Genomic DNA, 15672 nt, shown 5'->3' on the forward strand with positions numbered 1-15672 from the left:
GACGGAATTCCCTTCATTAACATATTGGGATATCCCTCACACATGTGAATGTCAAAATGGGCAGCTTGAGATCTTTTCGAAATCTACGGTCACTTAGTAGATTAATAGGTATCTGATATATGTAAAAATGCACAACTAAGCTTATTTTGGCGAAATCGTGTAGGCAGATAAATGTTTTCACTCTATCTAGCCATCTTGGACGTTAGATGCACTAATGACAATGTGTTTGTTACTACACTGAGGACTGAGGTTAGGAATAGGATGGCAATGCCATTTTTATGGGAAGAACGCCTGAAGTCAAATTAATCACAAAACAAATGGTCAAAACGGAACGGAACTAGTCAAATTGCCTCAGAATGTATTATAACAAGGTTGTTAGAAATATTAGATCACACCCTCAAACAGGTTGTAACTAAATAATACTGTGATTTTCTGACAACTGGTCAATTTCAGCTTGTGCCCCTCCCTGAACTTCTGTAGTTTGACAAGAACTAGAATGAGAAGCGAAAGCCTACTGCCACTGGTTCTTGTAATATTTCCATATTGAATGACAATTGATACATTGAGCCATAGTGACAGTGAAACTATTTTGTTATTGTATGAAGTTTCTATACAGTTCATCAAATTCAACATTTAGATGGATCAATTATATGCTTATATGACTTTGTGAAAATTTAGACATTTATTATTGTTTGTTGTCCTTTGTCTCTCTGTCAATCCATCTTGAAAGTATACAAGCTGGAGACTTCAGTTTTCATCTGATTTTAAAGAAATGTAATTTGATCATTCAGATTGAGATCTTTCAATTAGACAATTTTTTTTATAAAAAAGCATTTATGTTATTATCTTGAAAAAGTTAAAAACAGTTTGAGAACACTATAGAGTTTTCTATCAGTTTTGATGAAATGTGATAATTGAAATTGTTTACTTGAGTTGGCCTAGGTCACAGAGCAGCGAGATCATTGAAACTTATTAGATCTTGGACATGTTAAGGTTTTACAACTTAATTTGCTGAATAGTTTTTAGAATTATTGCCCTTAACAATAATTTTCATTGGAAATATATTAACTTTGCTGTCTGGCAATCTTTGATATTGCGTGTCTCTGTATAGCATACAATTTTTTAAAATAATTATAGGTAGACCTAATGGACATATCAGAACATGTATTTGTGGAATGACAACATCAACATCAACTAATAAAAATCAGTTATTAAGACATCTGAAGGCCAGAATCAAGGCAAATGGACCCATCACTGTAGCTGAGTATATGAAAGAAGTTTTAATAAACCCTGTCTCGGTAAGTTTTCTTTGTGTTGCAAACAGATCAAGGTATCTTATTGAATTCTGATTATTGAAACATCAATTGCCCCTAGTGGAATGGTTTAGTTAGTAGGGAATAGAATTGTCTACTACTCTAGAATTAGATGCATTAAGTTCAAATTCTCATATGCTCCTCCTTATTTTACTTATGAAGATAGTGAGGAGAGAACCAATTGAGTGATATAAAATAGTTGGATTTTGATTGGAAATAAACACCTGTTTTTCATTAACAAATTCTAATTAGATATTTAATTTATAAGCTTGATAATACTTGGAATATTTATTACATTGTCGAGTCGAGTTGTTATATAAATATTTATTACAGGGTTATTATATGAATAATGATGTATTTGGTGTAAAAGGAGATTTTACTACTAGTCCTGAAATAAGCCAGATGTTTGGTGAGGTAAATAATATGTTACAGATAAAAAATTAAAGAATATAATTGAAAGGATTCATCCTTCACAAGGATTCAGATGACCTGAATTTATTTAAGTCCCCGTTTATAACTTTCTTGAAGGGCTGGCTGGCTTCAAAACAACATCAGTCATCAATTAATCCTTTTTTGGTATGATCACTAGCGGGAGTGATCTTTTTTGTGAACATCAGATAACATTCATTTACTCATTAATTTGTCAAATGTAGAAAAAAAGAGCTACTTTAGAAATTATAAATTGTTTTGAAATATATGTGTTTGTTACAGTTAATAGGGATATGGTGTGTAAATGAATATATACAAGATAAACTAACTGGAACATTAAATATTGTAGAGCTAGGGCCTGGTCGTGGCACATTAGTTGATGATATGTGTAGAGTAAGTTTCAATAAATCTTAATCATATGGGTTGATTACTTGCAAATATCTTCAGAAAGGTGACATTTAGTGGCCAATAAAACTCAAGTAAAGTTCCTAAAACCAATAGTCTGCAATATAGATTTGTTCTAGATAAGGGGCCCATCTTCTAACAAACTATTTGCTTTAGTCCCATTTAAAGAATCAACTTTGTCTTGTTCCTGTTATATGCTTGATAAGTATCAAGCTAGGATGTTGATATAGCTATACTTGCCGAATAGAGTAGCAAAAATGTTGGGAAGGACTTATGGTTATAAATATCAAGAATAATATAGCAGAATTTGAATTTATTTAGATATTTACCAACTTTAAACCATTAAAAGATAAAGTTGCTATGCATTTAGTAGAAGTCAGTCCAACATTAAGTGGAATTCAAGCTGCAAAGTTATCAGGATTAGATGAACCAGTTGAAATGACACCCAAGACATCGAACCATCCATATTATCACAGTATGAAAAATAAATATGATCAGGATGTATATTGGTATCATTCTATAAAAGATGTTCCGAAAGATCATATGTACTATATAGCACATGAATTCTTTGATGCTTTACCTATTCATAAATTTCAGGTATATACTTATAATCATTTATCTCTTTTTCTGTTGTTTGACTTTTACAGATATTTTTCCACAAAGTGAATATGTTAATAGTTTTCATGTATGGCTCTAAAGGACTCTTATGCCCGAGACTTTTAGGTACACCACTGACTATCATTGTTATGGATTTCTTGCTTTTTTGTGCAAAGCTGACAATTTTTCACTGGTTTTCAGTGTTGGACACATTGAATGGGTATTACCCTATGCAAACTTTACAGGTTTTAATTTTTACATGTTCATTGTAGTCAAGGATGACTCCTATTGATATTTCATTGGACTAAGAATTAAAATGATGTATTGGACAGGTAACATCTCATGTGCACTTTACAGAATACAATACACATTATATTATGGTGATATAGTTTTGCTGCACCTGTCCGTCAGTCAATCCGTTCATCCGTCCACAGTTGGCTTGTGAACACAATAGAGATTCTTATCAGATTTGAATGAAATTTGGTGTGATCATTTATATTGATGAGATCTTGGTCATGTTCGAATATGAAGATTTTTCGATGACCGGGTTTGGAGTTATTGCCCTTGGTTTTTGGTATGATTTGACACAGATTGGTGACCGCCTTTTATATACCTATAATTTATCAGGGAAGTGGGTGTATCTTGCTCGGCAACCACTTGTTGAAGAGATACTATTAACTCTACTGGTTAGCAACTGTCCAAATAAAATGATATGTAATTTGAAGAGTTTATTGGACTACATTTAACTTAAGTTACTCTCTTTTTAAACAGAAAAGTGAAAAAGGTTGGCAAGAAATATTAGTTGATATAAAAGATGATGTTGGAGAAGATGGTAAAGAAATACAGTTTGTTCTATCAGGAAGAAGAACGGCAGGTTTAACATATTTACAGGTATACTGACTTACTTATAGCAGGAATGGAAATTTTGAAGAATAAGTTTTAAGGGGGATATATGTCATGATATAGGTATTATAACTGCAAGCAAGAATTTAAAGTGAATGAAAGTGCCAGCCGTCTAATTTGGCATGGAACGTTGTGCCTAAGGTAACTTCAGATTTTAATTCTGAAAAATGTTATGGATAGCTATTGGATAATTATAGCTCTTTAGTTAATAGTTGACTTTTGTCAATTTTGTAGCCAGATGCTAATGATACAAGAGATCATATTGAAGTGAGTCCAGAATCAGGGGTAATAATGCAGGAAATATGTTCCAGAATAAAAGAGAATGGTGGAGGATTATTAATAGGAGATTATGGTCATGATGGTACTAAAACAGATACTTTTAGGGTATGATGAATATTCGTGTCGATAATTTGAGTTAAATGGATTTTCATTTGCTAAGCACTATGTAGAAAAGATATTGTGGATAGCTGCTCTTTTTGATTTCCATCTCTGAAGTCCTTCTTTAAAATAGTACTTAATAATAATAGTAAATACTTTACAATTGACATTTATTGGTTGTATGCAAAACCTTCAGCCATACTAAAGTCCATCTTGGTATATTTCAGGGTTTTAAAAATCATCAGCTGCATGATGTATTATTGAATCCTGGTACAGCAGATCTTACTGCAGATGTTGATTTCTCATATCTAAGGAAAATGGCTGAACAAATTGGAGGTAAAGACATACATTTTATGCTTCAAATTCACATGCACTAGACATAAAATCAGTCATTTTATGGTAGTGAGTAGTGTAGTTCAGTTGTTAGCAGCTGGTTAGATAATACAGGAATAATTCCCTCCAAAATACCAACCAAGAAACATTTAGCTCTTGACTAGGTACAAAATATATTACACATATTACATTGCATGAAGATATGCTCATAAACTGTTTTTGATCTAAGTTAAATATATAGTCTAACATCTCTTGGGCTTTAGATGATTTTAAACTGATAGCACATGTTTTTTCTTTTCAGTCAGTGTTTGTGGGCCCAAAGAACAACGTGATTTTTTAATAAATATGGGAATAGGCATAAGATTACAGGTTGGTCATTTTGAAATTACTATGTTTTTTCCCCAGGTATAATGTAGATGGGGTAATTTCATTATGTCCCCTTAATAATATTAAGTCAGATCAAATGACATGGAAAAATATTTACCAAAAATGGTTTGACCAGAAAGTAAGATATCTAAGGTGTTACATCAGTATGTCAGCCCTTTTGTCAATTTGTTTTTTTTCTCTATCTAATTGTGCTTTCTGTTCACTTCAAGTAATTAAGGATGTAGGCCTTATCAGTATGATTATAGTATTTGAATTATTTTAATTTATTACCTGTGCTAAACTCAATATTTGTGTGTAACAGCATTCTCTGTATAGCCCTGAATGTTTGTGGATTGGCCACTTTTTTTTTGAGTGACCATGATTACGAATATAGACATTTTTTTTTTACTTTATTTATTATGTGGTGTGGTTCTCCTTCACTTACTATTGATTAAATTTCTTTTAATCGAAACTCATCAGGGTGCATCCCATGAAATAACTTGAATACAGCAGAGTATATTTTCATTGAAATGTTTTTCAGGTGTTATTACAGAATGTTAATGCTGATGGATGGAAAGATTTATTATCTGGTTATGATATGTTGATTAATCCAGACAAAATGGGTCAAAGGTTTCAATTTCTTGGGGTCACGCAGGGCAAACAGAAAGACTATGTTCCAGCAGGGTTTGAAAACTTAGGAACAATTAGGTCTGGTGTTTCAAATTGAGGATCAGATTCTACTATCAGGAGTGATTAAAGAGAGTTATTCACCAAGATATATGACAAGATGTTGGTTGTTATATAAAAAAATGACTAGAGAGTAAAAAATAAAGAAAATGTGTTGAAAAGACATCTCGACATATTTTTCCACACATAAAGCTCCTAAAATAAAAAAGGAGATAAAAGTGGTGACAAGAGGGGGCTTCTGAATTCATTAGCTTGATAATTCAACGTATGCAACCTCTACTCGAAAAGGTTGTGTGTTCAAATGATTTGCATCAATAATAACAATGCAAGGATATATGATCTGCCATCATTTTTTAGAAACAACTACGATACGTTAAAAAAATGTTTTTGTGTAGTAATCATTACAATATACACATTGATAATAACAATATACAATAACAAATGTTGAGTGAACTACAAGAATAACAATTAAATTAAAAATATTCATACTGTATTATAATAAAATAAATTGTGTGTAGTTTATTTATACATGTATATTTTTTTATAAATTGGTATTTGGGATATTGAAATTTTATAAGATAAGTTCCTGATATTAAGATCAATCAGAAACTGTATTTATGGCATATTTAATGAAATATCTATCTCGATTGTAAATTTTATTGTTCTAAATTGTTCTTACAATGTCACGTTTCATGAATAATATAAGAAAAGTATTTTCAATTCACTGAAAAACTACTTTAACATTCTATTCCAAATCTATCAAAGTTTCTGAGAATTAAACCTAACCGTAGATGAACTTTTCCCATGGCTATTGTATGTAGTTTATATCTGTCAGCACCACTGTATATTAAATCAGGATTTTTTAATTGTGGACCACCACCCAAGAAAAATTGTGAAACTTGTTGGAAGAAAGTACCAGTGGGTCTCCATGTAGAACATTCCATTTCATGTATTCCTGGTGATGTTGGAAGATGACAAAAACCATAGCCATACAACTCATTCCTTCCATATTGGTCTTGATGCCAGACTTGAAAATGAATCTTTGGCCAACCTAAAAAATACACATATTAATTGAATATTTCATTCAGTTACATCAGTCACATGAATCCAAATGGTTCAATAGCATATTGTTTCTAAGTAGCCTCCCATATTCATAGATGTATACATAAATATTATTTTTCTTCGTCTGAGTATAAAACCTACCTTGTAAACCTTTGGTAGCAAAATGAATATCTATGGGATGTGACCAGAATGCAGCTTCATGATTTTGTGGATTATCAACTTGTGTTTGACCTTCTCTTAAACCTGATAAAACTTTCCATGCACCACCTGTAAGATAATTATATCATATTTTGTAATGATCAGATCAAGACGGTAGCCTACCTTAAATTGAGAAGAAAAGGTGTTCAACCAATCAGGCTGACTTACTTGATTTATAATTGTCATTGAGAATTGAGGCCTTAAAATGTTCTGGAGAAAGAATTTTCTGTATCATCAATCATCATTTTATCAATTTTCAATTATATTTAACATTAACATCTCAATATTCAAAATACCAGACACATCAAAAAGCTCTCATATGTACCTACCTGTGTGTATTCCCCATTTACAAAATAAACTATGATCAGGAAACCCTGAGGCACCAACTATTTGACCAATTACATGTACCTCACCCATCTGAAATGTTCCATATACACATAAGTATAAGTTTCCAATAAATTACCGGTATAATATAAGGTTGCAAAATAGTTAAATAAAATATGAAGCAGTATTTTTATTTGCAGGTCTTGGAAACAATTATGACAGTGTAATATATATTCATGAGAAGGTTTTCCATCTCCAGTAAGTTTTTCACCTGCACAATTATCAGTTTCACCATAAAATTGTATGAAATTTGAAAATGGAGAACAGTGACAGACATGTTGGGACATGGATGGATTATTTAAGTCTAAACCAAAATGATAAATATCACTATTTTGTTAAATAAAGTCTACAATTAACAAATTATGTGGCAACCAGGTGACAAGGACCGAATTATACACTCACTCTTCTCTAGATATTCATTGATTAATAAAGTATGATTAGACAGAAAACAATTTCTTTGAAATGTTCTCGCACTTGTCAACCATTATTGTTTACATTCTAATGTTGACCACTGTTTCGGATTTCAACGTCAAACTTTAAAAGTTTATTTTTGAATATAATTTGTGTGAAAATATGAATTTTTAATAGATTTTAATTTTGTTTTCATAGATTTAACCCCGAATGAAATAGTGGCTATTTCTGTTCTGTATATCGATTGATAATACGAAACCATCTTAATTTGCTTTTCTTTGATTAACCAGGCCCTTTTAGACCTTTAAACTGAAAGTAGAGTTTGGGCAATATGGAAACAATAATCTCGAGGTCTCACTTTATCTCCTTATCTCTTTTAATTTAACTGTTTTTTGTTATTGATAAACACAAGAACAAAAGAAACAAGAACAAAAGACAGGTAATAAAACCATTTTGATTTTTAATCACTGAGATATATTATCATAAGTCCCCATTTCTACTGACCAACACTGACAAGTTTAACTGAAATTTAAACACTATCAAATGTATTGTGATTGATATGAAAAATGTTGTAAAAATGAAAAAAAAAAATACACTTATTTGGAGAAAAAGAACTCCTGCTTAGTTTATTAACTGTAACTGTATATCTTTATTATAGGTAAAGCCTAGTGATCGATCAATATAGGGGAAACTTAGCTAGCTGTTTGTCATTAAGGGGGAAATGTCTATAAAAGGTGCCCATTCTATGTCTGGTTCAGATTCAGATTCTGATGCAACAATTGAACCTGAGCCTTATGAAAATTCTCCAGATCTGTTTGAAAGTTCAGAACCTGAAGATGAAAAGAAACCTGTTTTGAATCCAAAAGCAAAGAAGGAAGGGGTGAATAAAAAACGAAAGGAACAATCAAATCAAAGGGAAAATGAACAAAAGCAAAAGCATCCTGATAGCTTAACTTTACACAAGAAACCTTTAATCCATGAAATTTCTGACGATGAACAAGAAGCAAATGTGTCCTCCACTCCACACTCATCTCATAAATCAGATAGTGATTCTGAAACTGAACAGTTAAAACAAAAAATATTGAATCTGAAGAGGATATCAACTAACAATTCAAAAGTGCCTAATAAAAAAGAAAAAAGTAACTGGAAACCAACATGTGAATTTGGCCCCAAATGTTACAGGAAAAATCCTTCTCACATTGCAGAGTTTTATCATCCTGCTAAAGGTAAAAAAATGTTTATGCTTCAAATCTGGCTGATATTTTTCCTACAATGAATTCACCATAGTCTCTTCTTATTGATAATAGGGCATGGTTAACCTAAATTAACTGACAGAGCATTACATGATTGGCTCCTTCAGTTTTATATTCAAAATAACTCATTTGATTGATTAAAACTATAATTATATATTACAGAATCTCCATCCAAACGGAAACTTGAAGGGGAAGATATAGGGAATGGGTCACATTATAAGAGACAGAAAACTGACCACTCTCCTTCCACATCCAGGTTAAAGAGTTCTAATAGTAGAAATGTCTGTGATATTGATTTCCTTAAATCAAACCAGCCTTATAGTTTTTATTTAACTAAAGTTACTGGTATAGAGGATAAATATAATAATGTTGGTGCTGTTCATATACAGGGTGAGTAATTAGTCATTTGAGGTGGAAATCCTAATAAGACCACTGGCCTGGATTGAAAAGTTAGTTTTTTGAATTTAACAACTTTATTTCATTTGAAGATTGTATTTAATAAATACATAGTAAAATTTATTTTGATTTTTTAATTCAGATATTCTGTCAGAATCAATGGGGAATTTGGTAGAATCATGCCAGGTATAAACACATTTCTTGTATCCTAGTTTCAATAGCACAAAAGCAGCTGTGGGAGCCGCAGTGGCTCAGTGAGTAAGACGCTTGATTGCTGACCTGAAGGTTCAGGGATAAACCTTCATGGAAAAAGCATCTAGTCGTTCGGATGAAACAATAAACGGGAGACCCAGTGTGCTACAAACTGTACATGTTAAAAAATTCCTCGATAGAGCAGGTTAATGCCGATGTCCTGGCAAAATTTCCCTCATTGCAACCTGCATGGCATAGACCGTCTTCATTAGCCCGCATGGTGATGTAAAACTCAATTGATTTCATTTTATTTCACAAAAGCCGGGACCTTATTCTCCAAAATTTAACTAAGATCTGTAATCTGATGGAGAATAAAACAAACTATAAATCTATTCTACTTGAATTATATTCAGTTGAGTTTTAGAGAATAAGATCCAGGATTTAGAATTTAAAATTATAGCAATAGAATAGTTAATTGATGAATTGATTCGAAACTTCTATATTTTCAGTTTAATTATATGTTTGATATAGACTGGCTTATACAACAATATCCTAAACCCTTTAGGCAAGTTTTACTTTTTGCTCTTTATAGTTCTCCTAGAGTACCAATAACCAAGTTTTATTAATGTTATTTCATATCATATTATTTTGTCAAATTGATCTCATTTCTACATTTGATATATTCACTTACTATAGATTTTTTTTTTTTAGAAATAAACCATTATTAATTGTGCATGGTGAACAGAGAGGTAGTTTAGCTGATCTACAAAGGGATGCTTCAAGATATTCCAATGTATCACTTTGTCAGGTTGGTAATCTGTAGATAGACAGTCATTGAGAAAGACAAATACAAGAAAAAAAAACTAATGAAAATAATTATTAGATTTCACTATAATCTGAAGAAGACATTCAGATGAAATTGATTTTTTTGGCATTTTTAAAGTTGTGTTGCGAACTGTACATTGATTTCTCTTGTTTTCAGGCAAAACTAGAGATCATGTATGGAACTCATCATACGTAAGTATCATTGTACGGGTTTTGACATAGTCTTAACAACCAGTATTGAACTAAGCCCACTAACTTTTTTGTTTTGTGGGCGTTTGAAATGAGACTGGTGCTATTTTAAGGTAGAACAAAAAAGAAGAAGGGGAGAAGGTCATGTAAACAAAACATAGTATGGTTCTGTCAGCTTTAATTACCATGGTATGAAGAATCTTTTGATACCAAACAGTCAAACCGTGTACCTTTGAATTTATAATCATGTTACTTACAGAAAGATGATGTTATTATTATATGACAATGGTTTAAGAGTTGTTATAACAACAGCTAATGGTATCAAAGGTGACTGGCATCAGAAAACACAAGGGTTTGTAAAACAATTAATTATACATACTATTCCTGAAGAAGACCTCTCTTTCAGAAAATCTTGGACTGTACTGATATGTGAGTGGCACATATTTTGCTCCATTATGCCAGTTGAAATGTTGAATTAAAAATACCATACGCATATATACACTGCCAAGATCTCTAACTGGTAATATCAAAAAACAAAATCAGAGATTTAGGTCAGGGTTTGATTCAGTGACTACCTGATTCAGACTGAATCATCATTCAGCGACTGTGTAAAACTTCCTAGACATTACAGCATGTCTGTTCATGGCCATGTATACAGAGTTAGGCCTAAGATATATTGACGTGTTTGTCATTTACATGTATTTCCCAATATAAAATTCCACATGTAGAATATTTTTATTGGGTGTTGACTTATCTGAAAAGATACTTAGTTAACAAACCCAGTTGCAAACTGAGATCAGCTTAACATCACCAATTTTTTATTGTATAGTGTATGGATAAGTCCAGTGTTCCCCAAATTACCAGATGAAGGTGGTCTAGATATTGGAGATTCTTCTACAAATTTTAAAAAAGATTTATGTCAATACATAACAGCTTATAGACATGCCAAGTTAAAAATATGGGAAAAACATTTAAAAGCCCATGATATGTCGTCTGCCAAGTAAGTGAAATAAATGAATGTAGCGGCAACAAACTAAATTTTTATATGCCCACAAATATATTTTGGGCGGCAGTTCTACGGCAGTCTGAACCAGGCAATTGCGGCTTCACAGGCTGCTCAATTTATCATGATCTTATGGCTGGACTTCATATAGATAGTTAATAACTATGGAATATTTAACTTTTAACAATGATATATCAACCATACAAGATCTTCATGTATATCATTGTATTACTCTGTAGTACCCTGATTTGTCCAATATAAATAGATATTATATTCATATTGTCTTGTTCCAAATACACAAGATATAGATATTCTGTTTGTGGTTAATTTCAGAGTGTTTATAATAGGTTCTGTACCAGGAAGACATACAGATAGAGTGAAGGATATTTGGGGGCATTTAAAGTTACGTAAGATATTACACAAACATGGTCCAGACAGTAAAGTGGTCAAAGATTGGCCTATTATTGGTCAGTTTTCAAGTATTGGATCATTAGGTCCTACTGTAGAATCCTGGGTTTCTAGTGAATTGGTCAAATCACTGTCAGCATCAAAAGGAATAATGGCACCATATGATTATTGTAGTAAATTACAGTTGGTGAGTTGGTTTCATTTTGCATATTCATCATCAAGTTACATAGTTTTTTTGACTTCAAAGTTGATGAATATGATAGATTTATTAGAGTTTGTGGCTAAATAATTTCATAATTAATGAAAATGTATTTTAATTTTGGAGAATCCCATTTAGGAGGTGCAGCATGTCAGGTCAGCTTTGAAGATTACTAAAATTTGTGAATTTATGCTGTATATTTTGTAGGTATTTCCGTCAGTAGAGAATATTAGGATGAGTCTAGAAGGTTACGGGGCTGGTAATTCCGTACCTTATAGTATAGAAACAGCCAGAAAACAAAAATATATTCATCAATTTTTCAGGTAATACTGTTTCTCATCAACCTACATAATAAGTAGTCGTTATTCTAAGCATCAGTAAACTGCAATGAAAACTAAAACCATACTTGTCTCTTTTTTTTTCAGCATGGAATAAGTCTCAATGTTTTATAAATCTCATACCCCTTACTGTCAACTCCAAAGCCTAATTTACATAGTTATTGACCTGTGCTACATATCGTTTTTATGGACCTGTATTACATACCGAAAAACAGTGTTGTGTGACACTTTTATATTAATCTTAATATGTTATGATTTTGATTTAAAATGGATACAAGATTTGATAACCAATATGTCATGTTTTATAGACAGTGGAAATCAGACGGAAGAGGTAGAAGTCAAGCTTGTCCACATATTAAAACTTATCTACGTCCAGATCCTCAATTTAAAAAAGCAGCATGGTTTCTAGTTACAAGGTATAATGATTATTTAAGCTAATGTCATTTAACTATAAAATCATTTTTTAGTTTGATTCTTTATGTACATTCATACTCTTTCATAGATATATCTTAAAAGATATTTAGAAATGTTGAGTTGATTTTCAAATACAATGTATTTGTTAAAGCAACTAACATTTTTAAAGGTACTTACTAGTTTCTTGCAAAACATGAGAAACAACAAAAGACACTATCACTTTATTAAACATCAGTTGTGAAATTATTCTTTTAATTCGTTGTTTCAGTGCGAATTTATCAAAAGCTGCCTGGGGAGTCTTAGAAAAGAATGGAAGTCAACTGATGATACGATCATATGAGATTGGAGTTTTATTTCTTCCTCAATTTTTAGTATGTGTTTTAATAGAGATAGAAACATTATTAGATGCATTATTCATTCCAATATATTTCACCATCTTTGTCTCCTGAATTCACTTTAAGTCTGTTATTAGGTTTTCTATCCATCAACGTTGGCAGCAAAGATAGGTTGCTGAAGACACAAACAAACTTTATCCCATTAAGCCTCTCTTAGGAGATTGGCCAAACTCCTATTGTTCTAACAGGAGAAATTAAGTTGTTTTGTTTCGCTTTCATCATGGTCATACTCACCTTACCAACTGTTATATGTTTAAGTGAGAGAGCCTCAACCAGTTTAATTTCTCATCTAGACTTACTTTTATATTACATATTTTTATCATATTCAGTCCGTTTTGATGCTAGTGCACCTACTTTTCACTTCACTTCATTAAAAATGAGAAATCAATAGTGATCTGAACTGAATAAATCTAAAAAAAAAAGAGATTTTGAAACTTGCTGGTTGGATCCCAGCATAGATATTTTTTCGAAACTATGCACAAAAAATTAATTGTCCTTTGTCATAAGGAACTTAAATTCAGGAACATAAAAGTAACAAGTAGATAAAGCTCTATTTCGTTCATATTTTAGACTGGTGAAGAAACTTTCCCTGTATCATCTGATATTAATACATTCCCATCATCATCTATATTTCCCCTACCCTATGATCTACCACCATCTACATATAATAAAGGAGGTAAGATCAGTGGCCTTTCTATGAATCATTAGGTGAGGTAGTAGATACCACAGAATTGTCAAACGGAGTTGGAAGTGGTCGCTTCTTGCTAGACAACCACTTGTTTTATTTTACATTTTTAATTCATATAAAAAATCTATGAATGATTTGCTCTGAATACTTTTCTTTAAAGATATTTGTTTTAAGATGTTGGTCTTTATTTTTCAGACCGACCATGGATGTGGGATGTACCCTGTGTTCACTTACCAGATACAAAAGGCAATAAATATTGTCCACCAATGAAATAGTAACTTTTTGAAAAAAACAGCATGGTTTACTTTTGTAGTGCAATGAATTCTAATGAAGACATTTGATAATCAAGATTCTAATCAATTTTAATGAATATATTCTTTACTTTAATAAAATCCAAACACTTCAAATGTCTTTCTACATAGATTAGAAAATTACACAGAAAGGAAAATTACACAGGTGGTTGATTGTCGGTAAAGAAGAAATTACTGTAGTCTATATGTCTAATATAGTTATTCCCCTTTAATCGCTTTGACTTAGAGATAATATTAACTCTATGCACTTTGACATTACGCTTGATTGTCAAGACGCTAGTTATTCTACACAGAAGAAAAAATGCTGGATAACAGAATATGAAGGCAAATGGCGGGAGTTGAAATGTTGATTAAAAACGATAACTTTTCCTAAAAATATTAGTTTTGATAGATAGTCTCTTAAGAACTTTTGTTGTCATGCAATGTCAGCAAATAACTTTGATGACCTGGATATAAATCCCAGGATCCTGGTAGCTGTCAAGAAATGTAAATACTAAATGTTTTAACTAAACCAAATTAAGGCTATATGAGCAGTATCTAAGAAAATATTATTGAAAAATGTTCCCTATTCAGTCACATAAAGTAACGTATTTTCTGTTTCACATAAAATTGGTCTACAAAAAATGTTGCTTCACCTGAAACATAACCGGGTTTGTGATTTTTAATCCATAGGTTATTTATTTTGAATAAACATTCATTGATTGATTCTAAACCTCTCATCAATAACCATTTAAATGTCTAAGAACATTGTCATATAATATTCACATGGCAAATACAGACTGAAGTGAGGGTCGGATAAGCTTTGGCTGATTAAAACGAAGCTAAAAAATATTAAACTTTAAATATTGGTACCAGTACTTTAGAATTCCTGTGACAGTATTAAGTAGATCAAAATGGTACAGGTATTTCATCATGCATAACTTTGTCAAAAGTTAGCAAAGTCAAACATACCCCAACTTGGAACTCAAATTGACTTTCGGTTCACATTTTGGCTAGACAATTGTTGTAAAAATTTAACTCATTGTATTATAGGTGCAGAAATTAGTAAAAACTGAAATATTCTATAAAATACTGTTTAAAGATCTGAAAGTCACAGCATTTAGTTATTCTTTCGAAAGATTTATTGACAACGCATTTGGCGGCTGCAACTCCTTTACATGGAGAAATGTGGACGAAATGAGTATGTCATAACAAATTGTTCTCTCACTGGGTTATTTAAAACCTATTGGTATTAAAATTATGGATGCCAAACCAAGGCTACATTCTCAAGTATTTTTTAAATAATCTGTTAAAGTCTCCCTGCTTTACCTTACTTGTAAAAGTGCATAATTGAAAAAATCTCTTACAGCCAATTTAAAAAATTTTGAGAATATATTAAGTTTATCTGGACCTGACATAGAAAGAACTTGTAAATTATCACCTAGTGATGTGTATGCTTTAAAACAGGCAGTAGCTGAAATAATACCCAAACCTTCTCCTTGTACAGGTAAATAACTTCATCAGTATATAACACATGCATGATTCACTACCTCATTAAAGGAGTAATTGGAGTAAAGGGCACACTGATAGCATCGATTTTCACCGACCCAATTTTC

At 31.7% G+C, this 15672-nt stretch overlaps 3 protein-coding genes across 3 annotated transcripts; 2 read left to right on the top strand and 1 right to left on the bottom strand.

The window, feature by feature from the left end:
* Positions 1-1208: 1208 nt before the first annotated feature.
* On the top strand, positions 1209-5373 carry LOTGIDRAFT_64084 (hypothetical protein; the record flags this gene model as incomplete). The annotated part of the gene is made up of 9 exons (XM_009060856.1): positions 1209-1298; positions 1647-1727; positions 2025-2135; positions 2469-2744; positions 3516-3635; positions 3882-4031; positions 4253-4361; positions 4660-4727; positions 5266-5373. Coding segments are annotated over 9 exons (1113 nt in total), but the record flags the coding sequence as incomplete, so codon positions are not given.
* Positions 5374-5781: 408 nt separating this feature from the next.
* On the bottom strand, positions 5782-7545 carry LOTGIDRAFT_192266 (hypothetical protein). Its single transcript, XM_009060961.1, has 4 exons — positions 7458-7545; positions 7001-7088; positions 6615-6740; positions 5782-6462 (listed from the first exon to the last, which is right to left on the bottom strand). Exons 2-4 carry the CDS (start codon positions 7086-7088, stop codon positions 6149-6151), a joined length of 528 nt encoding a protein of 175 aa, XP_009059209.1. The 5' UTR covers positions 7458-7545; the 3' UTR covers positions 5782-6148.
* A 231-nt stretch (positions 7546-7776) lies between these two features.
* On the top strand, positions 7777-14169 carry LOTGIDRAFT_206752 (hypothetical protein). Its single transcript, XM_009060962.1, has 15 exons — positions 7777-7905; positions 8125-8692; positions 8882-9109; positions 9258-9301; positions 9817-9923; positions 10019-10115; positions 10290-10324; positions 10581-10673; positions 11151-11321; positions 11658-11919; positions 12139-12254; positions 12578-12685; positions 12952-13054; positions 13649-13754; positions 13962-14169. Exons 2-15 carry the CDS (start codon positions 8188-8190, stop codon positions 14039-14041), a joined length of 2055 nt encoding a protein of 684 aa, XP_009059210.1. The 5' UTR covers positions 7777-7905; positions 8125-8187; the 3' UTR covers positions 14042-14169.
* The last annotated feature ends 1503 nt before the right edge of the window (positions 14170-15672 follow it).

Source organism: Lottia gigantea (genome assembly GCF_000327385.1).
Source record: "Lottia gigantea unplaced genomic scaffold LOTGIsca_45, whole genome shotgun sequence".
In the NCBI taxonomy this organism is placed as follows: Eukaryota; Metazoa; Mollusca; class Gastropoda; family Lottiidae; genus Lottia; species Lottia gigantea.